This window comes from Peromyscus maniculatus, chromosome X, assembly GCF_049852395.1.
Source record: "Peromyscus maniculatus bairdii isolate BWxNUB_F1_BW_parent chromosome X, HU_Pman_BW_mat_3.1, whole genome shotgun sequence".
Lineage (NCBI taxonomy): Eukaryota > Metazoa > Chordata > Mammalia > Rodentia > Cricetidae > Peromyscus > Peromyscus maniculatus.
Window position 1 is genome coordinate 85493041 of NC_134875.1, and position 14365 is coordinate 85507405.

Below are 14365 nucleotides of genomic sequence, written 5' to 3' on the forward strand. Positions count from 1 at the left end.
ATTTACTTTCTTAAAACACAGAGCATCCTAGTGGTGACCCCCTGGGAAACAGCAGAAGGACTCTGCACTCAGCCAGCTCGCTGGTGTTTACTAACTTTGTTCAGTTCAGGTCTTCAGAAGGCTGGGCAAATTTCAGCCTTTTTTTTTTCAATAGGATCACACATTTGACATGTAGCTAAGAGTACCTGAAGTGGCACAGTACTCTAGTGCTCAGAGGACTGGCAGGCTACCCCTGGAGTTAGCCTTTTTATGCAGTTTGGAATGCTCTAGAAAGCTCCATAAATTTAAACAGACAAAATCACTTGTATGTATGTATGTATTTAGACTACATGCATGCCTGGTGCCTGAGGAGGCCAGAGGAAAGTATTATAATGATTCCCTGGAACTGGAATCACAGAAAGTTGTGAGCCATCTTGTAGATGCTGGGAACCACACCCAAGTCCTCTATAAGAGCAATGGGTGCTCTTAACAGCTGAACTGTCTTTGCAGCCTTGGTAAAGAATTTTAAGGTCCATAATCCAAGCTGCTTGGGAGGCCTAGGCAGGCAGATCACTAAGTTTAAGGTCAGCCTGGGCTACAGAGTGAGTTCAAGGCCAGCCTGAACAACTAAGTGAGATGATGTCTCAAAGAAAGTAAAAGAGGGCTAGTGATGTAGTCCAACAACAGAGCATCTGACTAGCACATCTAAAGCCCTGGGTTAAATTTCCAGTATCATATAGACAGAGAAAAAAAGAAGGATTTTTTTTTTTTAAAAAGGGAAACTCACAAGTTTTACATTATCCCTGTCTTCCTTTCATGTCAGAACCTAGAAACAAACAGGTACAGAAACTGATTTCACAGTTGGTTCTTTTAGTGCAAATGAGTGGGTTTTATTTGCCTAGTCCTTATAACCCGCTTTCTCTTTGGATTCTCTTTTCTAAGCAAGCAAGCAAGCACTCCACGTGCTCCTGGCTAGTCCCATTTTAGGTGCAATGTGGACTTAAGAAACCAAGGACAGCACAGTGAATCGCTCCAACTAGCACCTACTTTAGAAACACAAAAAGAACAGAGTAACACAGCGGCATAGCTTTTTTCTTTCTTTTTCTTCATCACAGAGAAAATGATATTGAATTCTCAAAGCAAAAGGTATCATCTTTGATCATCTGGAAAATTGAATAAAGACAGCTTTTAGGCTCAGAACCAAAGTATTGATACTTTTCCATAGGTAGTGTTTCTTTTCGCTATAAGCCGTCTTAGGCCTTCATTCATGTCTGATAACTGATCTGATAAAAGAGGGGAAGGAGAAAAAGAAGGCAGTGGACAGAGCCAGAATGGAAATAAATATGAACTGGAAACAGACATGTAAAAAGGAACAAGAAGGAAGAACCAAAAAATGAGGGCTTGGAGTAGAGTGTAGTGGTAGAGTTTTTTCCTAACACTCTTAAGGCAAAGGTCCTAGGTTTGATCCCCATGGAAAGGGAAAGGGGAGGACACAAGGGACAAATCATTGTCATCATCATCATTATCCAAAGGAGGTAACTTGCGTGTGTTGCTAGAGTCAATTCTATCTTCCATGGCTTGTTACTGAAGAACTAATTCTTGCTCTTTATAAAGTGTAACACTCAAGTAAATGATTGTATAGAGCAATGGCTAACTAATGAAAGAAATTAGTGCAAAATCCTATCTCATTCATTTTTTTCTGATTAAAAACAGACATGACAATGTAATAAAGTCAGGAACTCAACTTACCCTTTTTCTTGTTTTTAACAGGACCTATTAGAAATAGAAGATGGAAGATTAAATTAGTAGAAAATTTAAAAATGGTTATTCTCTAGAAAGTCATTGAGTGACCTTCAAGGCACTGAAAATTTAAGGTTCCCTCATAGCCATGGGCCAGGTTTTAGACAAGGTATCTATTGCCCAACTATCAAGCTTCTCCCATCTGTTTGCTGGCTGTTGAAACCACAAAAAATACATGGAGGGTTCCTCCCTTAAGGAAAACCAAATCTTCCCACTTTAGTTAGGAGTAAGAGAAAGAGTATTCCTCTGTAGAGATTATATGCCCAGAAATGCACAACTCAACAGGACAGCATTCCATTAATTCTGCAAGTCTTGAGGATGCAGAGTCATATATTCAGGTGAAGCTGGGACATGAACTTTCAGATGGGGATACTGTTAGCTTTTTTGTTTGTTTCTTTTTTGAGACAGGGTTTCTCTGTGTAGTTTTGGTGCCTGTCCTGGATCTCGCTCTACAGACCAGGCTGGCCTCGAACTCACAGAGATCCACCTGGCTCTGCCTCCCGAGTGCCGGGGTTAAAGGCGTGCGCCACCACCGGCGCAATGTTATTCATTAAGCAGCGCTGTTTACTGTGTAAGAAAAGCCACAAGGCAGCCAGGCGGTGGTGGCACACGCCTTTAATCCCAGCACTCGGGAGGCAGAGCCAGGTGGATCTCTGTGAGTTCGAGGCCAGCCTGGTCTACCAAGTGAGTTCCAGGAAAGGCGCAAAGCAGCACAGAGAAACCCTGTCTCGAAAAGCCAAAAAAAAAAAAAAAAAAAAAAAAAAAAAAAAAAAAAAAAAAAAAAAAGAAAAGAAAAGAAAAGCCACAAGGCACAACAAACCCACTATAAGAGTTTATTAAGAGAGGGAACAGAGGGGAATGTGCTTAGGCCTATGGAGATTGTGCAGGGAGAGAGAGGAAGAAGAAGAGGGGGAGGAGTCTGTGATCCACTTTTTATGGATTCCCCCACACATGTGCATATGGGCTTATGTAGCTACGCTATGCATGTGCATAGATTATGTGATCATGCTGCGCGCAAATTATACGACCATGCAGCGCACGGATTACATAGGATGTAAGGCCCCAGGATGACCAAGCCTCCTTCCTGGCTACTGCATAGCGCATGTGCAGCCATGTAGCAACAGATACTAGAAGGGAAAAAGTGTTCTTACAGAAGGATCAGAATGGCAGTAGTTTCCTTTCTAGTCACTTCTTTATTGTGATTTAATTTGTTAGTTATTAGAACAGTTGCAACCGTAATACATTCATGTCAGGGCCACAAGCACTCCCACAGCAATTTACCATAACTTAATAGATGCTTTAAAGGAAATGCCAATAGTTCCATTGGTAGTGGGATCAGAAGTATCTTCTTATGTATTACTTTTAAGGAAAGCAGCTTTAATCAATAGAGAGAACTCTGACTTGGAGTTTATACCCATAAATTAATGCTTCCCTCAACCCTCATCAGAGAAGTTTTTTTTAGTAGATAGTAGTTAACACAAAGCCCAGACTGGTCGAGGTGCAATGAATAAGAGTGCTCAGCTCTAAATGAGAAATCTACATCACACCACCGATCCCAAGGGATCACACCCCACCCAGGGATCATTGTGGGAGAGGGGGCAGAAAGAGTTTAAGAGCCAGACATGGTGGATAGATACAAGAATGGCTATTCTTTTGATGGATAAAAAAGGGCAGTTGCAGATATGAAATCACAGCACTTGTGACAGCATGCACAAGACCCTCGTGAGCTCAATCCAGAGAAAATCCCAGCAGAGAGAGGGGAGGTGGGTATGAAGTGGCACCCCTAACTAGGCAGCTGTTGGCAACTGACAGCTGCTGGGAGAGCCAGGGTCCGTTTTCTTTAAGAGTGGGGCACCTGCTGCTGGACCAGGCTCCAGTGGAAGGCCATGCATCAAGAGTATTTGGACAGCACAAACTGTACTCCCTGGGATAAAAAAAAATGCAGAATTGGTTGGGTAGAGAAATGGAGTGGATCTAGAAGGAGCTGGGTGAATATGATCAAAATAATTGTACAAAATTCTCAAAGAACTAATAAAAATAAATAAAATATATAGTAAAATGAACAAAAGGGGGGCAGGAAGTTGCCAAGTGGTTGGGTTGAGTTAAAGTCAGAAGTGGGAGTAAATAGGATCAATGTACATTGTATGCATGCATGCATGCATGAAACTCTCCAAGAATTAATAAAAATGCTATATTAAAATAAAAATACTTTAAAATTAAAGAGTTTCAAACTTTATAGCAGACATTCTTGTTACGTGTATAAACACACATAAAAGAGGAACAGATTAATATCTTATAAAGTACCCATTAATAAGCACTCTTAGCTTTTTATGCATATTTAGAAAGCATGTGGACATATTAATATATATTTTTATTAAATGTGATGAAATTAAAATCTTGTTTGATGATTTTTTTGTATGTAAAGTATTTGCCTGTTGGTTTTTGCAGTGCTGGTGATTAAATCCAGGGATTTGAACACACATTCTATTACCAAGCAACATCTTCAATTTTTCTTTTTCTAGCTAAATAATTATATTTCTACATTCTGTTTCCTAATTTTTTTCAAATTTACTTTCAACTGATTTCTTTTGTTTTACTAGCATATATTAATTATAAACAATGGTTTCATTTGGCCATTTTCTTAAATATAATGATATAATTTGATCACATTCAGCACTCACATTACCCTGTCTCGTCCCCCTGCTATTCTTCCCAATTACATTGTTGTTTTTAATATGGAGGAATTTAATTAATCACTTTTGACGGACATTTAGATTGTTTTGAGTTTTTTTTTATGAAAACTAAAAATTATAATTTATTAGAAAATATAATATAAAAAGGGTGTTCAAAATCCTTTCTTCTACTTCTTTTCTGGTCACAGAAGGGCTCCCATAGAACTTCTCCTTAGTAAGCAATTGTCATATCCCTTATAGGGGGACACAAAAGTATAGATAAGATTGTTATTAGATTATATCACATTTCCCACAAGCACTAATGAGTACATCATGTCAACAATATAAGGATTCCTTTTTGTTCTAACATCATTCACTCTGTCCAATAAATCAGTCTCATGAATTCCGCCATGGGCCTCTAAGGCCACCCCTATTACTGTCACATCCATTCCTTCTCTTCAAGGCCTTGGCAGTTTTCCAGTTTCTACAGGGAAAATGCAAGGGAGCCAGAGCTGTCCCATACTAGAAGCATCTAAGTAACAGAGAGCAAATCAATAACCCCTTCTCAATTCTATAATCTGTAAGATAAACTCATCTGTTTTCTTAATACGCTTCAAAACCTTACTCTTACCTAATTCAGAGTACTACCATTGTCACATGTTGGTTTCATGATAAGAACCAACATATTTCTATAGCTTTCTAATCCCCTCTATCTGTAATCATCATACTTTCTAGATGCAAAACCCCACAGATATATCAGAGTGGGACAGATAGCTGTGAAGAAGTTCAGACTTCTTTGATAAGTGGAAAATTGAGATGAGACAGGCTTTGATCAACATGTACAGACAGTCTGCTTTTTTGCCATTGGGGGGAAAATGCTTTATGATAGGATCAGAGTTAGCATTGCCCAGTGATATTCTAGTTCTAAACCAACCACAGAATGATCATGAGGCAAGTGAGATTCCTTCTGATTCCTCATCTGCTCTATGAGGGAACACTACATACTCCATCTTTATTTGAGACCTAAGATCAATGAAGGAAAACAAACACGCTGGAATTCTGTATCCTATTAAATTCTCCCCTAAAAAAGGAGAACTAGACTCTCTAACAATTAAAAATTGAGGAAATTTGTTGCCAGAAGATATACTTGGAAGAAATGTTAACAGGTCAGGAATTTGGATCTGCATAAAGAAGGGAAGTGAGTTAGAGAACAGATGAAGGAAGATAAGAAAGGAGATGTAATGAAGTACCACACCAATAGACATGCTAATACGGAAGGGGACATCTCATAGGCCTCACCCGGACAAAGAACTACAGGAAGCTGAGAAAAGCAAAGAGGGGGGAGAAATAGTCCTTTCTAGGGATGAGTCCCCTAATTGGTTATACGAGACCAAGTGATCAGTCCTGAAGTCATATACACACACAAAACTAAATGGACTCAGCAGGTCACACTGACTTAAGTGTTTATATATGTAACAAAGAAAAAGTCCATGATTTTGGGAGGAAGCAAGGTAAGGAGGTACAGGGAGGGGTACAAGGGAGGAAAGGGGAGAGGGGGAAATGATGCAGTTAAATTTTATTTTTAAAAGCTAAAAATAATACATTTCAGGAAGTAATATGCCTTAAAACATTTTATTTTTTTATTCTCAAATTAGTAGATAGCAGTTTTGTTGAAAATAATAATAGGAAATATATATTCCATAGCTATGGATCTGTGAAACAAATGATAGCCAGGGCTGTCCATGTGACAGTGCGCTCATCAGTGGCTACCCAACGGGAGAAAGGACTCCCTCCCTCACCTCTGTAAATGGCTACTAGCTGCTTCCCAGGGTACAGTGAGCCACATGTACCTCTCTCCCTCATGGCTGACTGTTGACAGACTCAGCTTTGTGCAGATCCAGAGCAGACAAGCACAGCTGCTCGAAGTTCACAATTGCAATGACTGTGTCATGCCCAGAAGGTAGCATTTCACAGCCCTTCTGCCTATCATCTGCTTCTTATATTCTCTCTACACCTCAGTCATGATGTTCCCTGAGCCTTAGAAGGGGTGGTATTGTGTAGGCCTGAGTACTCAACAGTTACTTATTCTCAGCTATGAGTCTTCTCTCACTGCTATTCATTATACAAGAAGTTTCCCGAAGGCTGAAAATACCATGTGTGTATGGGTATAAATATAAATACAAATATTTAGAAAGTGATTTGATGCCATGTTCATTTAGCAAAACAACATTAGAAAACTCCATGAGTTTTTTTTTTTAAAACCAGCTTTATAGTTTCAGGCATTAATTTCCTTCTGTCTGTGGAGCAGGTCTCACATTTATCACAGAGTGGGTTAGGTGCCCTCATAATACTCATCCACTATTTCATCAGTGGACACATCCTGGTAGGTAGGTGGTATTAAAGGACACAAGGTCAACATCTGGGTGAAAGTATTGATGAGTTTTGTATTGGTGAGTTTTCTCACCTAGCATCCTATATTGCATCTTCTGGTACAATATATGTTAGGCAATAGGGAGAGATCTTCCAGTTAAGTTCCAGCTTGATTTGTTTACATCATGTAGCCAAAGTATGTGATGTCTTCAGCTATAGAGTTTTACTGTCTAGTGTAGTGGAATATTATTTAAGGTGTATTACTTTTGTTTATATTGCATTTGTTTAACTCTGTGAAGCTGTGTTACTGTGCCTGTCTAAAACACCTGATGGTCTAATAAAGAACTGGCCTATAGGGAGGCAGGAGAAGGAATAGGAGGGGCTGGCAGGCAGAGAGTATAAATAGAAGGAGAAATCTGGAAAGGGAGATGCAGAAGGAGCTAGAGAATAGGAGGACATCAGGGGCCAGTCACCCAGCCACCCAGCTACACAGCAAGCCACAGAGTAAGAGTAAGATTTACAGAAGTAAGAGAATGGGAAAAGCCCAGAGGCTAAAGGAAGATGGAATAATTTAAGTTAAGAAAAGGTAGCTAGAAACTAAGATGAACTTAAAAAAAGTTGTGGTACATATACACAATGGAGTACTACTCAGCAGTAAAAAACAATGACATCATGAAATTTGTAGGCAAATGGATGGAACTAGAAAATACCATCCTGAGTGAGGTAACCCAGACTCAGAAGGACAAACATGGTATGTACTCACTCACAAGTGGATACTAGACGTAAAGCAAAGGATAACCAGACTACAACCCACAGCTCCAGAGAAGCTAGCTAACAAGGAGGACCCTAAGAGGGATGCATGGATCGCCCTGGGAAGGGGAAATAGATGAGATCTCCATGAGTAAACTGGGGATGAGGGAGGGTAATGGAGGGTAGGGGATGGGGGATGAGAACATAAAGGAATGGGATGGTCGAGCTGGAACAGGGACGGAATGGGAGAGCAATGAAACAGATACTATGATAGAGGGATACATCATGGGGATAGGAAGAAACCGGGTGCTAGGGAAGTTCCCAGGAATTCACAAGAATGACCCCCAGTTCAGACCAATAGCAATAGTGGTGAGGTTGCCTGAATTGGCCTACCCCAGTATCAGATCAGCGAATACCCTGTCATCATAGAGCCTTTCTCCAGTAACTGATGGAAGCAGATGCAGAGATCCACAGCTAAGCGCCAGGCCGAGCTCCAGTAGAAGACAGAAAGAAGAGGGATTCTATGAGCAAGGGGCATCAAGACCATGATGGGGAAATCTACAGAGACAACCAAACCAAGCTAGTGGGAACGCATAAAATTTAGACCAACACCTGCGGAGCCTCCACGGGACTGGACTAGGCCTGAGCATAAGCAAGACAGATGTGTAGCTTGATCTGCTTAAGGGGACCCCTGGCAGTAGGATCAGGATCCATCCCTGGTGCATAAACTGGTTTTTTGGATCCCATTACCTATGGTGGGACATCTCACACAGCCTTGAGGCAGGGGAGGGGCTTGGATCTGCCTCTACTGAATGTACCAGGCTCTGCTGACTCCCCATGGGAGGCCTTACCTTCTTGTAGGAGGGAATGGAGGGGGGTGGGAGGGGAAGGCTGGAGGGGTGGGAGGAGAGAAGAGGGGGATATGTGATTGGTATGTAAAATGAATAAAAAATTTTCTTAATTAAAAAAAAGAAGAAAAGCTGGCTAGAAACTAAACTGAGCTAAGGCCAGGCATTCATAATTAATAATAAGCCTCTGTATGTGATTTATTTGGGAACTGGGTGGTACCCCCCCAAAAAAAGAATAAAAAAAATAACAACACTTTGGTGTCCAATTTGGGGCTCAAATATCCATTTAGAGCCTGAGAAAGCTAAACAATAACAACAAAAGAGGGTACAGCTCCTTTAAGAGTTTTGGTCAGACAGTTTCTACCGGTCACTGAGCCCTTGAGCAGCTAGTATGTTAGGTTAGGTGGGAACAAAAAACTAAGTAAAAACACCTGCTGCAGTGCAAGCATTGGCATTCTCGAGTTCTAGGAAGATTGAATGCAGTTCCTAGTCAGACAAACCTTTTAACTGCTTGGTTTTCACAACCTGAGAAGTGGGAGGAGCCAGCTGAGCTCCTCATGACAATGAGACACATCTGCTTCTGGCAGCACTAATTTACTTCAGAGATGATGGGCATTGAAGAAACTCCATACAGAGTTTGCTTTTATTGTGGCAAGGTTAGCCACTGGGCAAAGAAACTTCTTGCCTTTAACTGCTGACAATGTGCTGTGAAGTCTGGACATGTAGGACACACAGGAAAATAAGACTGTTGAACTTTGCCAAAACGAGGCAGAACAGTCCAAAATTCGTGCTTCATAGAAAAGTCTGCCAGATACTCTAGGCCTGTAGGCTGAAGATGGATGCCCCAGCGTTGCAGAGGAACTTTAGGTGACTGTCCAGGCAGCCAAATGTCTCTGTTGTTAGATAATATTACATCCTTCTGGGTCTTTGATGGACTTTAAGACTAGACAGTTACAGTTGCAGTTTTTCTTAGTTAGGATAGAAAGTAAATTAGGTGTAAAATTTTGGATTCACTAAGATAGGATAGATAACGCATTATTTTCTCTGAATATGCTAACTAGACATGGACAGAATATTGTGAGTGTAATCCTTACTTGATAATCATTATTATATATAATCTTACTATGTTTAAGTTAAAACCCTTTCATTTTTATTCAGACAAAAGGGGGAAATGTAGTAGAATATTATTTTAAGGTGTGTTACTTTTCTTTATGTTGCATTTGTTTAACTCTGTGAAGCTGTGTTACTGTGCCTGTCAAACTGATATTCTAATAAAGAGCTGAACAGCCAATAGCAAGACAGGAGAAAGGATAGGCAGGGCTGGCAGGTGGAGAGAATTAATAGGAGAAATCTGGAAAGGGAGGTCTAGAAGGAGCTAGAGAAGGGGAGGACATCAGGGGCCAGTCACCCAGCCACCCAGCCACTCAGCCATCCAGCTACACAATCAGCAAGCCACGGAGTAAGGGTAAGATTTACAGAAGTAAGAGAATGGGAAAAGCCCAGAGGCAAAAGATAGACAGGATAAGTTAAGGAAAGCTGGTTAGAAACTAAGCTGAGCTAAGGCTGGGCATCCATCAGTAGTGATAAGCCTCCATGTGTGATTTATTGGGAAGCTGGGTGATGCCCCCCCCAAGAGAGTAAATAAACAACAATAGCCTAGTTCTGTTGGGAAACCAAGAATGAGGGCAATAGCTTGTGTTGCTTTGGAGGGCTGTGATAACTTCTTGATCTTCAACTCATATGTCTTCTTATATCCTTAGTTTTGGTTAACTCTCTGTCTCTATCTCCTCCTGTCCTTTGACTTTCCAGACCCCTTCCCATTTAAATGTTACCACCCTAGTAGTCTTCCCCGCTGTACTTTCATTTCATATGAGTTCTACTGTTTGTCCCATTCAGGCCTCTTTTCCCAACCCACGGCCCTTATACAACTTCCTGTTCTATGTAGATATTCTAAGTTAAACAAAAAAAATCTAAAATTCTGAAATTATGATCTACATATGAGGGGACATGGAGTATTATCTTTCTAGGCCTTTTCCTCAGTATAATTTTTCCAGTTCCATCAATTTTACTAAAATATTCATAATTTCATTTTTTAGTATTGAATAGAAAATTCTATTGTGAAGTTATATCATAAATTTTCATTATGCCTTTATCAGTTGATGGACATATGTCTTATTTAGGGTTTCTATTGCTATAATAGAACATTACAATCAAACGCAACTTGGGGAAGAAAGGATTTATTTCAGCTTACAACTCTCAGGTCACAATTCATCACTGAGTGAAGTTAGGGCAGGAACTCAAGGTAGGAACCTGAAGGCAGGAACTGAAGCAGAGGCCATGGAGAATGCTGCTTACTGGCTTGTTCATGGCTTGCTTAGTCTGCTTTCTTATACAACTCAGGACAACTTGCTCAGGGGTAGCACCACCCTGCCATAGAATGGGCCCATCCAATCTAGTTGGGTGCATTTTCTCAATTGAGGTTTCCTTTTCCTGAACAGCTCTCACTTGTGTCATGTCAAAAAGTGGCCAACACAAAGTTTAAGCTTATTTGTTTTCCTTATTGGTTTTCTATTGCGAAGCAATCATGAATGAACATAGATAGACATGCAGGTATTCTGTCATAGAGTCCTTTGAACATATACCCAGGAATGACACAGTTGGGTCATATGGCAGACCCATTTCTAGCTTTTTGCAGACCATACATACTGATTTCTACACCCTCACCAACAGTCTCTTTCCCTACATTCTCACTGGCATTTGTTGTCCACTTGTTTTCTTCTTAAAGACCACTGTAACTGGGGTGAGATGGACTCTCAAAGTGGGTTCTGATTTGCATTTACCTGACGGCTAGAGATAGTGAACACTTTTTTTTGTTGTTTTTTCGAGACAGGGTTTCTCTGTGTAGCTTTGCGCCTTTCCTGGAGCTCACTTGGTAGCCCAGGCTGGCCTCGAACTCACAGAGATCCGCCTGCCTCTGCCTCCCGAGTGCTGGGACTAAAGGTGTGCGCCACCAACGCCCGGCAATAGTGAACACTTTTAAAAGTGCTTATTAGCCACTTTTTTTATTTCTTCTTTTGAGAACTCTTTATTCAATTTCATAGTCCATAGATTGTGGTGTTTTCTTGAAGTTTAAGGGTTTTGAGTTCTTTGTATTCTCAAGATATTAATCTTCTGTCAGGTTTACAGCTGGCAAAGGTTTTCCCCAATTCTCCTGGTTGCCTCTTAACTCAATTAACCATTTCTGTTGCAATACAAAAGTGTTTTAATAATGTCCCATTTGCCAGTTGTTAGCCTTATTTTCTGAGCAATCAGTGTCTTATTCAGAAAGCTTGTACTTATGCCTATGTCTTGTTATGTACACCCTATGTGTTTAAGTAATTCCAAAGTTTGAGGTGTTACACTGAGATCCTAGATTCATTTGGAGTTCTCTTTTTCATGTGTGTGTGTGCATGGTGTGAGATATAGACCTCACTCCCAGTTATACAAAGGTTTTACTTCCACAGATTCTTAATCCAAAATATCACATGAACAGTCTGGTTAAGAGTTTTTGCTTCTTCACAAACTTCACAAGCCAGACCTCCATCACCTGCATTTCTCCTAACAGTATCTTCCAAATTCCCAGAACAGTTCATTAAGCTCTGAGCACTCAATGGTTTTTCTAGCCTAAAGTTCCAAAATTCTCCTCCTTCCTCCCACAGAATATTCCAAGCCATAAAAGCCACATACATGGTCAGGTCCATCACAGCAAGAGCCTACTCTCTGGCACTGATTATTATTCTAGTTTGTTTCCCTGTTGCTGTGATAAAACACTGACCAAAAATAGCTTGAGGAGGAAAGGTTTTATTTGGCTTACATATCCCAATCAGGGTCCATAACTGAGAGAATTCAAGAAGAAGAGACAGGAACCATGTTTACTGGCTTGTGGGATATTCTCTTTCCAGGTGACTCCAGTTTGTATCAAATTGACAAAAACTAAACCCTAGTACACATGCCAACACTAACTCAAAAACAAATGAACTATATATTTTTAAAATAAATTTTCTAGCTCTAGGCTTTTTATTACAATAACAGAAAATGAACTGAGACAACAACCAGGAGGGATTTATTTCTTATATGTAAAGCTAGATTAACTTAAAATTAATCAATTCAATCTATCTTATAGCAATAAGCTAAAGAAGAAAAATCAAACAGTCATATCAATAGACGTATCAATAAAATTCCACACATCTTTATGATGAAAAAATTCCATCCACTAGGGGTCAAGGGAATTTCCTCAATTTAATTAAGAATTCTATAAGAAATCCTATAAACCACAAGTTGAGGACTAAGAACAAGTAAAGGACATCTTTTCTCACCACTATAATTTAGCAATCATTCCAGAAATCCTAGCTCATATGACAAGGTAAGAAAAGGAAATAAAAGGTAAGGAAGAACTAAGACTGTCTATTCATAAATGCTATAATTTTTCTAGTAGAAAATCTTCAAAAAAATTCTCCTAGGGCTAAATAGAAATTAACATAATGTTTCACAGTTAAAAGTCTAATATATAGAAGTCAAATTCATTCCTACATATCAGTAATAAACAACCAAAATTTGAAATAAAAGATTACAGCACTAGTTACCTTAGAATGAGAAAGAAGAAGGGGTGGTATTTTGGTATAGATTTAACAAAATATGAGTAAAAATAAAAAAAGATGTAACATTGTTAAAATGTCACTTCTTCCAAACTTACCTATAGATTACATGCAATTATAATGAAAATCTTAGGAAGATTTGTAGATATTAACAAACTGAATCCAAAGTTTATACAGAAAGGTAACAGATACAGAATATCAAATATGATATTGTGGAATAAAAAAATAAAGTTGGAGACCTGCCCTTCTTTGATTCAAAATTTACTATAAAACTAGCAATCAAACCACTGTGGTATTGTGAACCAACAGACACAGACTAGTGAAATAGAATACAGAACATAAAAATAGCCCTGCAAATAGAGTCAACTGATCTTTGACAAAGGAGAGAAGGCAAACCAAGAGAAAAATGATAGTTGTTTTCCTACATGGTGCTAGAACAATTGGGCATCTACACGCAGACAAGTGAATCTAGACACAGACTTTATACCTTTTCACAAAATTAACTCAAAAGGGGTCAGAGATCCAAGCCTTAAGCACAAAGCTTTAAAAATCTTATGAGACAACATAATAGACTTGTAGTCAACTTTGGGCTTGCTCATGAGTTTTTAGATGGAAAACCAGAAGTATAACTGGAGGAAAAAAAGTTAAGTTGGTTTTCCTCTTAAAATTAAAACCTCTTCAGAGAGTGGAATCATTAAGTGAACTTTATAAAAGCTGTGGATATCTGGTGCGATGATACATGCACTTGGGAGGCAGAAGCAGTCAGATTTCTGAGTTCAAAGCCAACCTTCTCTATAGAGAGTGTTCCAGGACAGCCAGGGCCATACAAAGAAACTCTGCCTCAAAAAACAAAACAAAACAAAACAATAATACACACAAACAAAAACAAAAAAAATAAACAAAAAGAAGCCAGAGAAATATTTGCAAAAACACATGACACATGTCTTTTATAAACTACTTTTATCCAAAAGATATTTGAAAATAAAAAAGAAGGAAATGGAGAACTCAATTAAGAAATAGGTAAACATCTAAACAGAAAACCCAACAATCAGGAAAGAATCAAATTAAGAAATGTGTAAAGATGTGAATAGACACTTAACTAAAGAAGATACTAGGAAGAAAAGATATTATTTATTTGTGATGATGAAATTGCAATTTAAGATGATGAGACAGTAGTACACAAATGGCTGAAATTGAAAACACTGACATCAAATCTGTGAGAGAATATGAAGTTACAGGAACTGCCAGTGCACTGCTGGAGGGAATGCAAAGTGGTACATTTGGGAAACCAGTTTGACAATTCTGTAGAAAT

General features: G+C 39.2%; 1 protein-coding gene across 5 annotated transcripts in view; it reads right to left on the reverse strand.

Moving 5' to 3' along the window:
- Eda (ectodysplasin A) overlaps window positions 1-14365 on the reverse strand; it is a 371953-nt gene that overhangs the window by 15087 nt on the left and 342501 nt on the right. For all 5 annotated transcript variants that reach the window (XM_006981166.4, XM_006981165.4, XM_006981163.4 and 2 more), the window contains exon 3: window positions 1729-1752. In XM_006981166.4, coding sequence (XP_006981228.1) covers window positions 1729-1752 — 24 coding nt within the window. The remainder of the gene's footprint in view (window positions 1-1728; window positions 1753-14365) is intronic.